At 42.9% G+C, this 16649-nt stretch overlaps 1 protein-coding gene across 11 annotated transcripts in view; it reads right to left on the bottom strand.

The window, feature by feature from the left end:
* The window catches only part of ptprfa (protein tyrosine phosphatase receptor type Fa), a 191116-nt gene that overhangs the window by 90380 nt on the left and 84087 nt on the right, over window positions 1-16649 (bottom strand). For 6 of the 11 annotated variants that reach the window (XM_078107550.1, XM_078107549.1, XM_078107554.1 and 3 more), the window contains exons 5-6: window positions 5981-6169; window positions 2983-3000 (exon numbers count right to left, since the gene is read on the bottom strand). In XM_078107550.1, coding sequence (XP_077963676.1) covers window positions 2983-3000; window positions 5981-6169 — 207 coding nt within the window. The remainder of the gene's footprint in view (window positions 1-2982; window positions 3001-5980; window positions 6170-16649) is intronic. The other 5 variants (XM_078107552.1, XM_078107553.1, XM_078107555.1 and 2 more) reach the window with 1 other exon arrangement.

Genomic DNA, 16649 nt, shown 5'->3' with positions numbered 1-16649 from the left:
TTTCAGTACCAGTTAAATGTTCCTTAAGATAAGGAAGTAAACACACTGTATTGTTTAAATCCAAAATGAGGAAAAACGTTTTCAACCCGCTGATTAGTGAAAGCATTTAGTTAACAATCTTCTTAAGAGCTTTACTTTCAGGGGAAATGAAAGATAAAACCTAGCAGCAGAAACTCCATAGCATTTATTCAAACATTTCATATTCAGAAGGGATGTTAGCTTTGAGATAGAAAACATGAATGCATTATTAACAATTACGCAATATTATACATCGGCAGTGAATGTGACATACATCATGCAGCTTTGTCGTAGACAATAACAAATATGAAAAAAGAAATGGTTAACAATGTACATATTTCAGAATACAATCCTGAAATGTAACATGAGATGGGTTTGTAACATGATTTTATGAACTCGTTTTAAGAAAATCAGCCGTTGAAGGTAATGCGTATGTGTGGAAACATCCCTGGTTAGTCACGTGCAGACAGGGCGCCCAGAGATGGAGGCAGAGCAACCTTCATCTGGGATGCGTGTCCTCAAACTACTCTCTCCTGTCTCACACACACACATAAAGACCACACACACACAGAGCCACACTCTCCTACATATCACAGAACATCCCGTCACAACGATAATGAAACTGCTCCCATTGAGAGTCAGTCACCGTAGACCAAGTGGAAAGTAGCATATCTAAGCCAAGATATTGCTCTCTAGTTCTATTATCTATTTGAAACTTTCCATTATGCAACGATCAGAGTATTGCTTTTAGGAGCAAAAGCTCTATTCTGTCCTGGTATTTGCTAAAACGGATGACGTCAGCTCTGACCTCTTGCCGGAGAAGGTGTTTGGGAATTTTGGCACATGAAGCAGAACAGAAATGCTAGAAGCTGATAAAACTTCCATTTGCAAGTAGGAAGTGGAACCTTCAATAATGGAGCGCGTGTTCCCTCTCTGTGCAGCTGCCAAGGACAGCGTGCCGACAAAGAGGTCAAACCTTCACACCTTGAAGAAGAGCACTTTGCAGACTATTAATTCTTTAACAGTTATCTCTCTGGACTCACTTTAATGACCCGGCTCACTGGAGTGACCCGGGCAGTGACGTCTACAGCTGAGCTGAGCCTTCGTATGTGTTAACGTATAGTTTGTTCAAGGTGCTTTACCAGCAAACTTGTTTTAGTGCAGTCCTTCCATTCAGTTACGTTCATTAAGGCGGATAATGTGTTCTGGTTCTGTCTATTTCATGTATTCTAGCAGTATCTTGTAATCATGTAAATCATAATCCTCCATTAATCCATTTTTTGCTGAAGATTCCCACGTGAGGGTCCCAAGACAGAGCTTGTAGCTGGTGTAAAGATTGTAAAGCGGGAAATTCACAATTTGTGATTTTGGGTGGTATAAAATAAACTGAATTGAATATGCTAAATGAGTGCTGACTAATAAATGTCTTGCCACTGCGAACATATTATGGACCAGATGTCCAGGTTGGCTGGTTCTGGTGACCTGTGTCATCATTTTTTCACAGATGGCTGAGAAAAAGGTGCCTCTGTTTTTTTTGCATTTAACAGGACTTGAACAGGAGGAGGCTTTCTTCACCATCTCTGGTATTTTAGAGGCAGTTTTTTGTTTGAGACCGTATAAAACTAGGATTGGTAATGTTCCTCAAAAACAGTTTGTATTATATGGTATGTAAAGCATTAAATAAAAACAATGTTGTCTGTTGCATGAGAGTAATAAGCCTGCCTGCCTGCACATTCTTCCTGTACACTCATTGCTCCGCTCCAGATTATTCCACTAGCTGTTAGCTGGACAGCCCGTTTCATGTTTATTGTAATCATTTTGAGGGCGTGACTTTGTAGGAACTCAGATGGCAGCTCTCTCGCTATATTTAGATAATATTAGAGCGAGTGCTGCTGCCTCCTTTCATTGGTAAAAAGTTGTTAACTGGCAATGTTAACAACTTTAGTGGCAACCACTAAACCTGTACTATTAAAATAGAGAATTATTCGGTCGCTCGAGAAATAACAATCATGACCGATAAACGCAGACCATGTAAGTAACCGTTAGCATAATTCATTTCTAATGTTTAATACTTTGAACCTGGTGGTTTTATGTCGTCTGCATGACTCTGGAACAACGCTGAGTGAAAGTGGAGTCGGATTCCCTAAAATTTCACTAACTATCTTTCCTTGACCGCGTGACGTTTTCCACAGAGGTCAAGGAATAGTGGTTCGGAATAGACGTTAGGAGGTCATTATTTCGACAATTCAAATCCAGCCTTTGAGTTTATGGTGAGATGTGACAAAGTCAAGCAAAGTCACATCCACTCCGAACTCCCTAAATACCGGTCTGATACCGACTAGGCTTTCACCTGTAAATCCACCCATTTTACAATCAAACCAATTAAGTAATGTATAAAGTGCAGTAAGGTCCGCTACGGGCGGGTTAAATGTTTGGGTCAAACTCTCACGTGAGTAGTATTAACAGTCATGACTCTTTCGTCAGTTAAGTTAATGTCAACCGCAATCTACCTCATCTGTTTTGTTGCCCAAACGAGTTCATATTGAAAAAACGCGATCCATGTAACGAGCGTATATCGACACTTCATCTGTGAAATGTCAAAACTGTCGGAATTGGGTAGCTGGGACGTATGTGGGCAGTTGGCACATTGCATTGGCACACCTAAGCGTTGGCATTTGGCTGGTCGGGAGTTCGAGCGCGTTGACAGCGGCAGGATCATCGGCGGGTGAACTGTCAAAGTTAAGTCAGTGGTTCATTCAACAACATCGTCACTAGCAAGCGTGTACTTGTCTCCATCTCTCCCAAGACCACACACGCTCCTGAAGAATGTGGTGACTGCAGAGCCAGTGGACAGAGAAATGGGACACACTGAGGTGACCGGAGGAGGAGGACAAGGTGATGGAGGGGGACGGGGGGGACTGAAAAGGAGGATGAGAAGATTTTTTTTGTACCCAGCATTCTTACCTCTGATCGGTGTACCACCTGGCGAGGTAATTTGAATGCAAATAAGATTAGAGATAATCATTAGCATTAAGAGAAGAGAAAAAAGTAAAACAGAGAGAGACAAGAATGGCAGGAGAGCAAAGAGAGGAAAAACAGAGATAAGAGCGACCGCTATTCTCACTATTCAATAAATAAAAATTCAATAAAAAAAAAATTGTTTCACTGTTAGCTGAACGTAAGAAAAATAACTCGTCATTTTCAATCAAATAAATGAATGACAACTGTGCAAAATGTATTCCTGATCTCAACCCTTTTCTTCTGAACAAATGTTATTTTCCCCACAAGCACAAAATGATAAAGATTTCAATAAGTATGCATTCATAGGTCAGCTACAACCAACTGTGTCTATTGTGCACCTGGTTATTTACTTTCAGATGGCGCTTATTTGCTTGATACACCTGGCTATTTGCTCCTCAGAGCTGGCATCCTGTTGTCATCATAAAGCTCCTGACTTCACCACACCTGCTTTACTTTCTTTGGGTTTTTCTCTCCGACAGCACCTGGCTATCAAGCACTTGACCCCTCATCCACCGACCATGCTAAGGTCATCCTGCTGTAACAGGGCAGATAAGAACTATAGCTGCCTGCTCTCCCTCTGATGCTGTGCTGCGTGTCGCTGGCTCAACGGTGGATAATAATATCACGCTCCAACATTGGCTTTTCTACTATAGCCCACGAGGCAAGCTTGTGTACATAAAAGGTTGAAGGAAGACGTTCACCTAAACTCCCAATGAGTATGTTTTGACAAGCTTCGATCTATTGATATCTGTATTGTGGATTCACATTGGGACAAAGTGGCTTCACACCAACCCTAACTGGTTTCTTCTCCAAGCAAGCATTATGGATTTAATTTATTTGAATCATCATTGAATTTATTGACTGAACTAGCTACATTTGAATACATTTCCTGGCAGCAGTTGTCATTATAATTGATGTAAAACTAAACCTTGCACCTATTTAAACGTATTGCTGTTAATAACAGGTTAAATTATATCAATTATAGCTCCTTAATATCATTTTTTTAAATGACTAATTGTTAGCCCTTGTAGTATTCATTGTGGTAATAGTAACAGTAGCACTGCATCCTCTTATAATCTTGCATATGGTTGGTGTTGGGCAGAAAGAGGGATGGCTACCATGCAGATGCCGGCGATCTGGATGATGAACCAAGCCACTCTCCAGTGTCAGCGAGGTGGTAAGAGAAAACAAACAAGGGTGGGCGGGGGCGGGCCTGGAAGCTGTGTGGCCCCTGGGGTCTGATGAAGGGGGGCATCAGCAGCTTTCAAAGGGCCCGGCTGGGCAAGATTGAGACCTGCCATGACTCCCCTCCGCGGCCTTTTCTCAGAATCCAGCGCTTCTTCAGCATCAAAACAGGGTGTCATGACAGGTTTATGGGGTTCATTGTGAAAAATAATAGGATTTTATTATATTTTCACAATGAGGAGGGGGTTATGTCTGTTGTAGAGTCCATATAGAACAGAGTTAAGACATGGATTGGCAGCCTTCATATTTAGTTCGAGAACTTGAGACGAACTAATGTGAGCTTCCATCTTCCATCTTTTTTCTTTTAAAAATCTGTCTGACAAGCGCACCAACGTGTTGGAGTGTCCCTTTAATCGTCGATGACTTCAAACCATTCAGCTAGAGGCCACCTTTGTCCAAAAAGTGACCACTAGGGATTTCTGCTAGTACTAACAAAAAAAGGTAAATAGTCTTCCATGACTTGTGGCCAGTGAAAACAGAAAGTCGTTACTGTTTGAGAATCAGGAACTTTTCACTCCAGCATTGGTTTCCGCAGAAGAGCCTTTATCCGGTTGTCTTTCCCACGGTGCTGGGCTTTCAGGTGCTCGCTATGACTGGTTTGGGTAAAATCACTCTCCAATGGGCAAGCTTTGGGTTGTAATTACTTGCAGACAGTTGAGCTCTAGAGAGCCAAAAGAAGCCTTACAGAAGCATAGGACATATTCTTTCCTTTTCCCAGAGAGAGCAAAGGTCTCAAATTGAAAAATGAAGCTATTAGGGTGTCATTTAATAGGACTAACTAATTCAGAAGCAAATCCAATCGCTCCTCTATATAATGAGTTCTATTGTAACCAATACATTGAGTAATTGCGGAGTAGTGACTTTGCACACGGCTACATATTCTTACTTTGCCTTGTGAGGCTCAGGATAACTCCGATTTGTCATTGAAGGACGCTAGCCATCTGTGCTCTGCTGCTGTGGGACTGCATGTGACAAAGAGGCTCAATGAAACAAATTGAAACAAATTGCTGTGCTATTTGGTTAATAATAGACAGTGTGTTTGTCTCTACCTAAGGCGCAGATAGCCACACGGGAAAAAAATCTTCAGAGTGGACTTCAAAGCCTGCGATCTCCTATAGCCTGTCTGTCTGCTCTAGGGCGAGAGGAGAGGGGGGGGGGCCTGCTCTTGACTCTTGCTGTGAGGGCTGGCGAGGAAAGTTGGGCCCCGGGTACGTCGTTCCGATGATGTGTAGGTGCTTGCAACTTTTTGGCGAGGAGCGAACGGATTCAGGGCAGCTGACAGGGTGTGTGCGTGCGGCTCAGTTGCTCAGCCAGCAGCCGTCTAGTTCTGCTGCGAGCTGGAGAAAGATGCCCTCTCTGCTCCCTTGGACCCCGGCCACCTCCTCACAGAGCCCGCTTCACACGCTCGGCCTCTGCGTTAACATTCATCGCTGTCTCTGGAGGGCCAAGCACTGTTGGCACGCCGCTGCTCCCACACAGGTGCTGCTCGAGGCAATGACTGCAATCTAAGTCTGGACCCTTTTATTTCCATCACAAGCTTATTGTGCGTTCTGCTTTGTGAAAAGTCCCTTAGGTGTTGGTATTTTGGTCGGAAATGATCTTTGGTGCATTGGTAACCCTCACCCTGTCAAGTTCCGTATGGGCCCGCCTGCTATGAATGCTTGTGTATCTCTCAGTCAGTGCGCAGATTCTGTACCTGAACGCAGCTGTTTTATCCGCCCGTTGCTGCTGCCGATGTCCACGGGCAGGAAGTCTTTGAACCAGTAGATCTCCGGGTCGGGGTTGCCGCTGGCCGCACACAGCATCGTGGCCGTGCGCGTTCTCTCCACAACCTTCAGCTGGGGTCCCATGTCAATGGTGGGGAAGCCGTGGGGGATCTGGTCCTCTGTGACAAAGACGCACACAAACGGGCATAAAATTCAAACGAGGCAAATTCAAACTCCCACGTAAACACCGCCGAGCCACTGCACGACTGATCCTTCGTGGAATTTCTCGTCATGCGATTTCTCCCTGAGCGGAACAGGTGCTGAAAGCGGACGGCCCTCCGGCCAAGCTCACGTGATCTGAGACAAAGTGCTGCCAAAGTTATCGATGAAAGATAATAACAAGATTGGGCCAAATACGCCCATTTAACACCTCCATCCGTGTCAACAGTCTAGAGCCTGTAGACCCTCCTCTCACAATCATTATTCAAGGATCTTCTGATTGTTGCGTGGTTGATAAGGACTTCTTGCGGTTTGTGCATAAGGATTTAAACCGGTTTTCTCAATCCTACTGCAACTATTGGTTTTGAACTGATTATAAAAACCAGAATGATCACCTTCGCAAATAAATGAGAATGAACATGACAAAAAATGGGCATGCAAATTTAAGCTGCAGTGTAAAAATATTGTGCTTCCCCAAAGTTCTTGTCTCCTTATTGTAGTTGTATTAATGAAGCTTTCTGTCATTCCAGAAACATCAACCAGCGATTTCTGTTTGAGATTTTCTATTTTAGTTGTTTCCCTTTACGCTCTTACATTTCATTGTTGTTTTGTATTCACATATAACAATGACTACTGTTTTTCAACCGGGGTGAACAATCCTCCACCAAAAAATGACAGCAAAGATTTTCCTCAAATATCAGCATGCAGCGTGACGAGCTACGCCTGCCACACTGGGACAGCCTCTCACACACATCTTAGACTAGAATCATTCTGTTGTCATGACAAGGTCATACAAAGTCCAGGGGACGAAGCAGAGGGGCTGACCATGCTGGGACACTGGAAGACTCCCAGTGTCAACAAAGTCTCAAAAGAATTGTGTTTATACACCACTGTCTGTCTGGTGTGTTAAGGAACATTTTGTGATGCGTGTTTTTTTGGTAGCGACTATACTATGTATACTATGCACTGTACTATGGTTGGACCATGAGTGTATGAATTTACATTGAACCCAATGTCAATGACAACCTGCATTTGGTGCCAAAACTTGAATAGTCTAGGAGCCACAAGTGGCTTAACATTTGTTTGAACACACTGAAAGAAACATTGTAAAGTCCTATAACCTCCATCTTGTCTCAGATGGCGTACCTTCAGCTAATGGAGCTGGAGGACATGCTGTGTGACCGTAAAGCACAGCTGGTTACACATGGAGGATTCTGTGCTCCTCCCAAGCCACCTGATATCCATGCATGATATCTGTTAACCTAGTGAATGAACAGTAAAATTATTACAATAAATGTAACTGTTCCAAGGCCACACAGAAAGGGGAGGGATTAGCACGCTTTTTAAAGTAGACCCTTATCCACTGTAGTTCCCAAAGAAACTCAAATGTTTTAATATGTTATATTCCTGCTCCGAAGATGAAAACCTTTGAGTAGACTTGGCCTGTGTCTCCTGTTTGCAACCATTAAATATCCTGTTTTTGCAACAGCCACATGCGCCACCATTCAAATATATCATACGGAAGTGAACCCTCCATCAGTCCACTCTCATCCCGGATCTGGGCCTTGTCACGGGAGCAGCAGGGTATTCTCATCACTCTACCCAGCAGATCTCTTCTCAGCGGTTGTTTTGAGTCTTCGCTTTGCTTTTTCCTCCTCCGTGTAGTTAAAGACAGAAGTTCTTCGGCTTCCCACAACATGGACAATAGAAATTACTTTTATTAAAAAGCATGTATGTATTTTTCAAGATCTCATGATCACGCACAGGCCATATTTACCACGAGAACACTACTTAATGAGCAACATAATTTAGACGGCTGGCGTTAACAATTTCATTCTCATAAATGTATGACTTCTCACAAATTTGCGTGGGTTCCCTCCAGATACTCCGGCTTCCTCCCACAGTCCAAAGACATGTACTGGTTAGGTTGACTCTAACTTGCCCATAGGTGTGTGAATGGTTGTTTGTCTCTGTGTTAGGCCGATTGGCAGGCTGTGTACCCCGTCTCTCGCCCAAGTTAGCTGAGATTGAGCCCAGCCCCCCCCGCAACCCTGTGTGAAGGATAAGTGGTTTGAAGATGGATGGATGAAACACGTGCACATTGAGACAGACGCAAAGCTTCCTGCAATAAGCAAACCAAATGTCCAAGTCAAACACAGCACATGATAGTTCCAATATAACAAAAATATGGGATCATTTTAGCTGGAACAGCTGCATGGAATACTATGCTAATGCAATTACTTTCAGTCATATTAGAAACATGTATTCCTTATAATCATCAACAGCCATAAAAGTTAATGGACTTTACCCTATATTTCTCTTTTCTTGTCTTCTAACCACTCAAAAGTTCTTGAACACTACACGTCATGATTCACCCATTTACACTGAATTACCACAAACACATCAGTAACTAATAGTAACACATTGTAGTCACAGTTAAGGAAACAACTTGGGATTAAGTGTCTTGCACAGGGACAAACCCACATGCATACTAGCAATACCGGAGATCCAACAGCCGTCTCTAATTGTAATCACATTCATAAAATGACTCATGTCAAATAGAACAGTGAGAATAACAACAGCTCTTTTACAGATTACTGCTTCACATTATTACTACAGTAACTGTATTTAGAGGAACCCTCTCTTGGTCAATTAGTTGAGTGTAGATTGTACTTTTGTGCGTCTAAATGTGATTATCCAAAGCATGATGATGGATTGTGGCAAAATAGAAATGTAGCCTCTGTGCCAAGAACACAATTAGTAGAACAATGGAGAGTGAAAGAGAAATGTTCAGACGGCAAGCTACAACTCCTGAGTTTGGGGTTTAATATCCCAGTCTATCACTGCTTGTGTTGTTTTTGAATGAACACCACAAAAAACACATGATTTGCAGTAAAGAAGGAAAGGAAAATAATATAACTCAAAGTCACAAGTGCATGATATACATTTAACACCAACTAACGCGCAATTCATTATAGTCTGGTGTTAGGGATTTAAGCCAGAAGTCAGGAAATTATAATACGTGTAATAATGTTTAGTGTTAGAATTGTAGTTTGTGATGTTAGATATTAGTTATTACATTAACATGTTAGATGAAGTGAATACAATTTGAATCAAACACAGTTTATAGTAATTAAAATCATATAAACACTGTACACATTAACATTCTGTCACAATGTGATGTTAAAACCTGGGGACGGATGCTAATTGCCGTCCTTTATGGATTTCTCCCAATTTTATCCCCAAAGAGGGTTTTTGGGGAGTTTTTTCTCCTGTCAGGTAGTAAATGAACAACTGAATGTGAGGCAGCCAACTGAGGCAAATGTCTTGAGAATTGGACCACATGAACTGTCTTAGATCTTATGATGAAGTGTGATGAACGGTGATCATTAATGATGTGTCGTAATTAAGGTGTACTAGTTATAAGATGAAGACAAACTATGCATGCTTTGTTATATTCACTCATTGAGGCATAAAGCCAACTGTCTCTACATTGAATGTATTGGAATGTGAGGGACAGACAGGACAGTGAGGTTTCAGGTTACAGCTGCAGCTTCACACCTCGACGTGAAGGGGACAATACAGGAGGGGACACTCTGAAGAAGAATCCAATGACATTCAAATGCACCAAAGAAGACACACCTCAGGAGTTTTCAAAGGACCAAGGACTGTTAGAATTTTCCTGCAGCCACTTTGATAAGTCGCTTTAGACTTGCTCAGAGACTTCTCTATTTCGCGAAATATTTTACTGTTCGCTTTGTATTTCACTTTGTAATTGTATTCCTTATAACGTTGTTTAGTTATTAAATACTTTTTGATTTCTGAATTTAAGCAAGCTGACTCTTTTCATTCTTCGTTTCCGGTCGGGACGAGAACAAAGGAGTGAGGCCTCCCTCGACAGCTTTCCGAAACCCTAACACTGGACTGAGGTGTTTGAAAAGGATGGCGCTGCACATGGTTTAGGGCGGGGCCACTGTGATTGACAAGTCCCCCGCTACCAAAGAAATTTAGGTTATCCCTATGTCCCTCCTCATTAGCTCATTGGTAGTGAAAAGGGCCAAGTAGGCAGTGGCCAAAATGCAGAACTCAATGATTCAATGATAAGTCCACAAAGCAACAAGAGATGTGAAGACTGCGTTCATTTCTTTTACAAAGTATATGACCATGACCAAAGATTTGTTCTCATGACTGGTGCTTGGACATCCACTTCATTTTCGGTTTTAGAAATCACACAATCTTTTTTTAAGTAGCCGATGAACTGTGTGCAGGCATCTTTGGGGAGAGCAGATCAGATTCACGTCTCTTTTTGTGTTTCTGAAAGCATTCAGATGGAACATCACTTAGAAAGAATCATCCATTCGAAATGACAAGTTTGAGTTCACAAGGAGGACTTTGTTTCTCACTGTCGCATTGAGGGAGTGTGTTCCAGCGCTGCGATCACTCCACTTGTTATTTACCACAGCTACGCTGGCTTGACCCCCAGAGCTGCATGAAAACAATTATCAGCTCTGGGAACAGTTAACGCATGTCCGCCTTGACAGCCATTAGAGTCCAAACAATCACTGAGCAAACTTTTTGGCATTCAAGCAGCGCCATGATATTAGCTACGGGCCAACGACTGTTTAATGGCAATTGCCAACGATTCACTATCGACAAAAAGAAATGTCCTTCCCCATCGACATTCATCACTTTGATAAAGCGGATGCCAAAATTCCCCTCTGGAGGAGCTTTAAGGTCTTAAGATCTACCTTGCAAACGTAAAGAGCTAAAGGGCATCTTGATGTGATCAGGGATGATATCAGGGGGAGGCGGACCAGATCTTAGCAGGGCAGTTAGAATATTTGGCCAGTGCAAGACCAATTAAAAACAACAAGCTGTCTCTGTACCTTTTTAACGGGCACAAATGTACCTCAGTAGAAGGGGAAAAAAAACGTGATGCTTTGGAAATACACACTAATTCTGCTGCTTCAGAAACAATCTTGATTTATAATCAGAGATCCATCCAGATATCTACTCTACATGCTTCTCCTTGGCTAGGCAGTGGGAGACAAGATCCACAGTCTTATTAGTCAACGAAAGTGCTGAGCACATTTCAACGTGATCCCTCGTACATTTTAGGCCTGCTGGTGGCTCTAGAAGGTTGACGTTTCATTTTGAAAGTGAATTTTGAGGTGGAGCGAACAGTTTTCTTTGGTTTGGATGATGGTAGTGGGGAGTACTATTTGTACTATATGTACGGAATTCTGGACTAGACAGAATTTGTCTATCGTGAGAGATTTGTGAAATCTTTGGTCATTAATCCAAAAAGGTGGTCCCTTTTGGCCTAATTGACTCGGCTGAGAACATCAGTCACATCGGTGACAGAAACCTGCCAAACACAGAGCAGACTGGGAGAAGTTGTAAGTAGGGGATGTACCATTATAAATAGTTCAATTAATATTTCTTTTTTTCCCAAAATTGGTCGCCAGGGTAGACACTTGGAAAGGTTTTGGACATGACTGACCTTCCATGTCTCCATCAAGAGTGAGAAACCATTTCCATACCTCATTTATCTCCGCTAGTCTCTGCTGCGCACAGGCACGCATGTACACAAATACTAATGGCTGAACCCTACACACAGGAACACCATCCACACACACACACACACACATGCTAATAAACTGTTAATGGGAGCTTTTTGAAGCCATGCCTTTGAAGACACATCCCTTCGGCGTCTTGTGGAGTTTACTCAAAGGCCACAGCGTTACGCTTAACAGCTTCAGCACATGCGCACCTGTCCCCCTCAAGAGTTCGCCTTTCTAACCGAGAGGAGGGCAAAGCAGCTGGCAACGTTGTGATTGTAGCAAACAATGGAATCAAGTAGTTCCTGCGGGAAAAGAGGCCACACCAGCCCGGGGGAAATAGCTTGAGTAATCGGGTCATGATTTCTGGAAACACTGTTGCTTACAACTTACTTTGTGTTTTATCATTTGACTTTGAACTTCAGTATAACTGCACAAATAATCCAGGCAACTCAACATATCAAACCATACCATCAAAAACAGAGTTGTAACAAATGAATGTCCTTTATAAGTGTATCAACATTATAGGGGCAGATTATATAACACAAGATAAAGTATTAGTTAGTATAACGGCTTGAGGCAATCATGAATTATTGATGGAAAAATGTGATGGAATCTGAACATGGCCAGTCTCTACAGGTGACCAGTCTAGATAGCAAAAAACAAAAAGAGATTGATAGATCCATCAATCTTCAAACCGCTTATCCGGTACACAGGGTCGTGGGGGGCTGGAGTCAATCCCAGCCAACTTCGGGCGATAGACGGGGTACACGCTGGATTGGTTGCCCGCCAATCGCCGGGCTACACAGAGACATACAACCATTCACACTCACATTCACACACCTACGGGCAATTTAGAGTCACCAATCAACCTGATCCCCAGAGCACGTCTCTGGACTGTGGGAGGAAGCCGGAGAACCCGGAGAGAACCCACGCAGACACGGGGAGAACATGCAGACTCCACACAGAAAGGTCGAACAGGACCTTCTTGCTGTGCGGCGACAGTGCTAACCACCACAATTCTTATATATTTGATTTGATTAAGAAATAACATGAAGTGAGAACAGAATTTTCAACACGGTCCTAAGACGTAAACGCCTACACGTGGCCAAGTCACTAGTTGCCCAGATCAGCCAGCACCTTAGATGATGTAGTTTAGTGTTGAAAATGAACTCGCTATTACTTATGTTATCAAAAACTATGGACAGCCAACCTGGAGCCCTCTTCAAACCGCGTTATCCAGCCATCCAGGTTTTAATGATCCTTCTAAAACTCTCAAGCCCATCATCAAAAATGTAGCTATAGGCCTTAAGGCCAGATGGGTAATGGAGAGGGGGAGGGCGGATTTAGCTTAGAGTGAAGACATCACAAAATTGGTTGAAGTGAGCAAAGCCACTTTACAAACAGGATCCAGCTCCTCCTCAGTGTAAATCTCAAAAAGAGAATATAACACGAGTACACACGCAAGTTTACACAAGTCCTATAAATATTTAACGGGTTAAATCCTATAGCGGGAGCTATAATATCTAGACCGGAGACATTTATTCTCATCATCAGTCATCTATTGCAGGATTGAGCGTGCACTTGCCCTGCCGAATGTGCCGCTGTGTCCCGTGGAGATGATTGGAGTGTCATTCAGTCTGATGCCAGTGCAGGTAACTTCCTGACAGATGGGCCTTCATAGCTGGACAAGAAAGTTAAAGAAAGTCGGCGCCACAAGCTTGAGACGACACAACCAAGCACGGAAAAGAGCGAGCGCGGAGCGCCGACTCCATGCGGATGAATAAAGTGGCTGTCAATGTCACCCAATGAGATCTAGGCAGGCGGGTGTGAAATCTGATGCTTTAATTGCTCCTTTATCAGCCAGCAAAACCCAGACGTCGGATGTCACTTGTTGGCGTGCATGCGCCTCTGTCATTGTACCCCCTGCCCAAACACACACACACACACACACACACACTGTGCTCCTCTGTACTGTAGGATGTGTGAGCGTGTGAGCCTGGAAGCCGAGTGCTGGGCCTGTTGTGGGGAGATAAACACCGGAGGAAGATGGTAGATAGTTGAGTTGGGAAATCTCTTTGCTGCAGAAGCCACTCCAGCAGCATTAAATCTTTAGTAAATATGCCATTTTTAAAAGATCACATGGGGGATTGGGGAAGGACGAGCAAATCCCTACACTTACATTTGGGGACCGAAGGAAGCATGCATTAAGCACAGATGTAAAAGTTAGATTGAGCTGGGAAATGAATGCGTGTTGTGGAGTCCAGCGTCACTCTCTGCAGACCACTGCCCTCGTGTGAACGCAAAATTAGGTACGCTGAAGTCATGAATATGTGAGGCTGCACCCAGTCGGGAGAGGAGGGGGTCCGGGTGCTCAGTGTTCTGGAACCATGGCAGAGGAGGAGGAGTCGGACCGTTGGACCTGAGCTGTAGCTGTAATTGGCATTGTTGCTTTAGAATGAAAGGATTTGTATTCCCCTTTAGAGAGCATTATGCACGAGGCGGAGCTGCCATCCATCATTCTGAGCAAGGTGCCGTTGACAGATAGAACGGGATATCTCCTTTTATTCCAACCCAACGAGGGCTCAAGTGCTGCACGCCTGTAAACGTGGCCCCTCCAGGCCACACAAGATAATTAGGTTCCTGGCGGGGGACTTAAATGGTAGGATCATGTTTTGTTTCAGGCTCTTCAGAAGATTAGGTAGGGACACAGAAGCATTCATGTTTGTACCTATTGGCCCAATTAATTGCAACTAAATGACTTACTCAAGACAGAGATTGATTGGCTTTCCTGCTTCGCCGCTTCTAGATGAAGAGGACATAGTGGTCCTTATAATAAGCAAAGAAATGGAATTCTAGACCACAACAGTCAGCGTCGGATTTCTTCGAAGTACATATTCATGGTTCCTAGAGGATGAGTACCTACAACACATTGACATTTTCTCGTTTATTTTCCAAATGTCAGGATGCCTGTCTGAGACCCTGTGTGTTCACCTCTGTGATCGGTAGTATTCAAACAATGGTCCTGAAGTCCTGGTTGTCAGTCCATACAGTCTTTTAAGATGGTTCCCCGTTACCGCAGTATGTGAGTGCCGGTCTCACGAGGTCATTTACCTCCCTCCTCCCTTGACACTTTTCTGTTCCTTCCTGTTTACAGCCGTTCTGTGTCGTTCCAGGGGAATTCACACAGTCAATCCTGTTGCTATTGAAAAATTCTGAACTCCCGTGACATCGACGTTATGGAGACTATTGGTGTCTGATGATTTTTAAAGGCCCAAATATGAGAACAATTTTGATGGGCTGCTGCTGTCCTTCTTATTTTAGGTTAAACTTTAACATTTGTCCTTTGGTGTATATTTTTTGAGGTTAATGTATGTTAAAAATTTGAAGACATTCAATGGATGAACAATTTCTATAACGAATGCTTCCAGCGGTTTGTCACAACCATGAAAAAAAGAATACATAACATTTGCAAAGAATATTACTGATCTCTAGATAATGAACAGTAACCTTTTTGTTGATCCCTCGACTTGTTCATGTATTGAGTGGATATGATTAAAATGGCATGGTCCCCAGAAGATGAACCCAAAAGTTCAAATCAGTAACAAGGTGACCACCAATAATTTTGTAATATAATGTTCTAAGAATACCCCCACAGATTAAGATTTAGTCATGTTAATCATCTAGGATATGATACCTGTTATCGAGAAGCTATTGAATGCCCATATACGCAGCTGATGCCATGTTTTCTAAATCAGACACTTATTTTCCCAGCCTGATTTTTATGTGTGCTTCAGTTTCTCTATTTCATCTTGAAGTCCTCTTAGGCTACAGCACCATGACTACACATCTTAAACAGATACGTGTCAGTGCATTTTGATGAACTCATTCAATCTTTCGTATATGCTGCTAATACGTGACTTAGATTCAAGACTCATTGTACAGTTTAACAGGTTTTTAATATATATATATATTTAATAATATCAAATATTGCACATTGAATTGGTGACACAAAGTCACAGCAGCAGTCAGTCCTAGATCAATATGTGTATGTCTGTGTATGTGTGTGTGTGTGTGTGTAGTGGGGCTGTTTGTGCGATCTGGAGTGTGTTGTGAGACACCCCAGTCTCACAGCAAAACGTATACTAGCTACGTTGTGGACCAACGTTTGTATTGTCACGCTTTTTGGGGAGAAAGCGTGACAATACAACGTTTGATTTAGAACTAGGTCACGTGACTATGAACTTTCCCTCAGCTAAAAAAAAAAAAAATGGCGGCCTGTCGGTCTATTATCTGTGAAAAACACAATCATCAGCATTTTTATGCATTTTGATGGCATTTCTAGTATGTGTTATATTTTCATAATCTTCTATCAGAGAATGTAGAAGACCTTCCGTTTATTAGTTTCTAGAGACGTAGTCGCAAGGCAATGTAAATGAATAGGCCAAAATAAAACGTAGTATTGTCACGATTTTGGGGAGAAAGCGTGACAATACTACGTTGGTCCACAACGTAGCGATTACACGTTTTGCTGTGAGACCGGGTTGCGTGAGATGAGGTGATGTGGGTTCCAAGGAATTTAAAGGCTTTCACCTTTTCCCCCTCGGTCTCAATGTACAGTAGTGTGTTGTGCGCCTTCTTCCTCCTTGGGTCGATAATCATCTCCTTGGTGTTGTCTGTGTTTAGGGAGAGATTATTATTATGACACCAGGCCACAGGTTCCTCCACTTCTCTTGTGTTCGCTGTTCCATATACGTAGACTTCGGCGAGTCTACAGTGTCTGGGATCATCTTTTTTAATGTGGGTCATGACTGTCCTCTTAAAACACTTCATCACTATTTGGGTGAGTACAACGGGACGATAGGCATCCAGGCATTCG

The sequence above is a fragment of the Gasterosteus aculeatus genome, chromosome 8 (genome assembly GCF_964276395.1).
Source record: "Gasterosteus aculeatus chromosome 8, fGasAcu3.hap1.1, whole genome shotgun sequence".
NCBI classification, from domain to species: domain Eukaryota; kingdom Metazoa; phylum Chordata; class Actinopteri; order Perciformes; family Gasterosteidae; genus Gasterosteus; species Gasterosteus aculeatus.
Note: the sequence above shows the minus strand (reverse complement) of the source record. Positions and strands in the feature narration are given on the sequence as shown.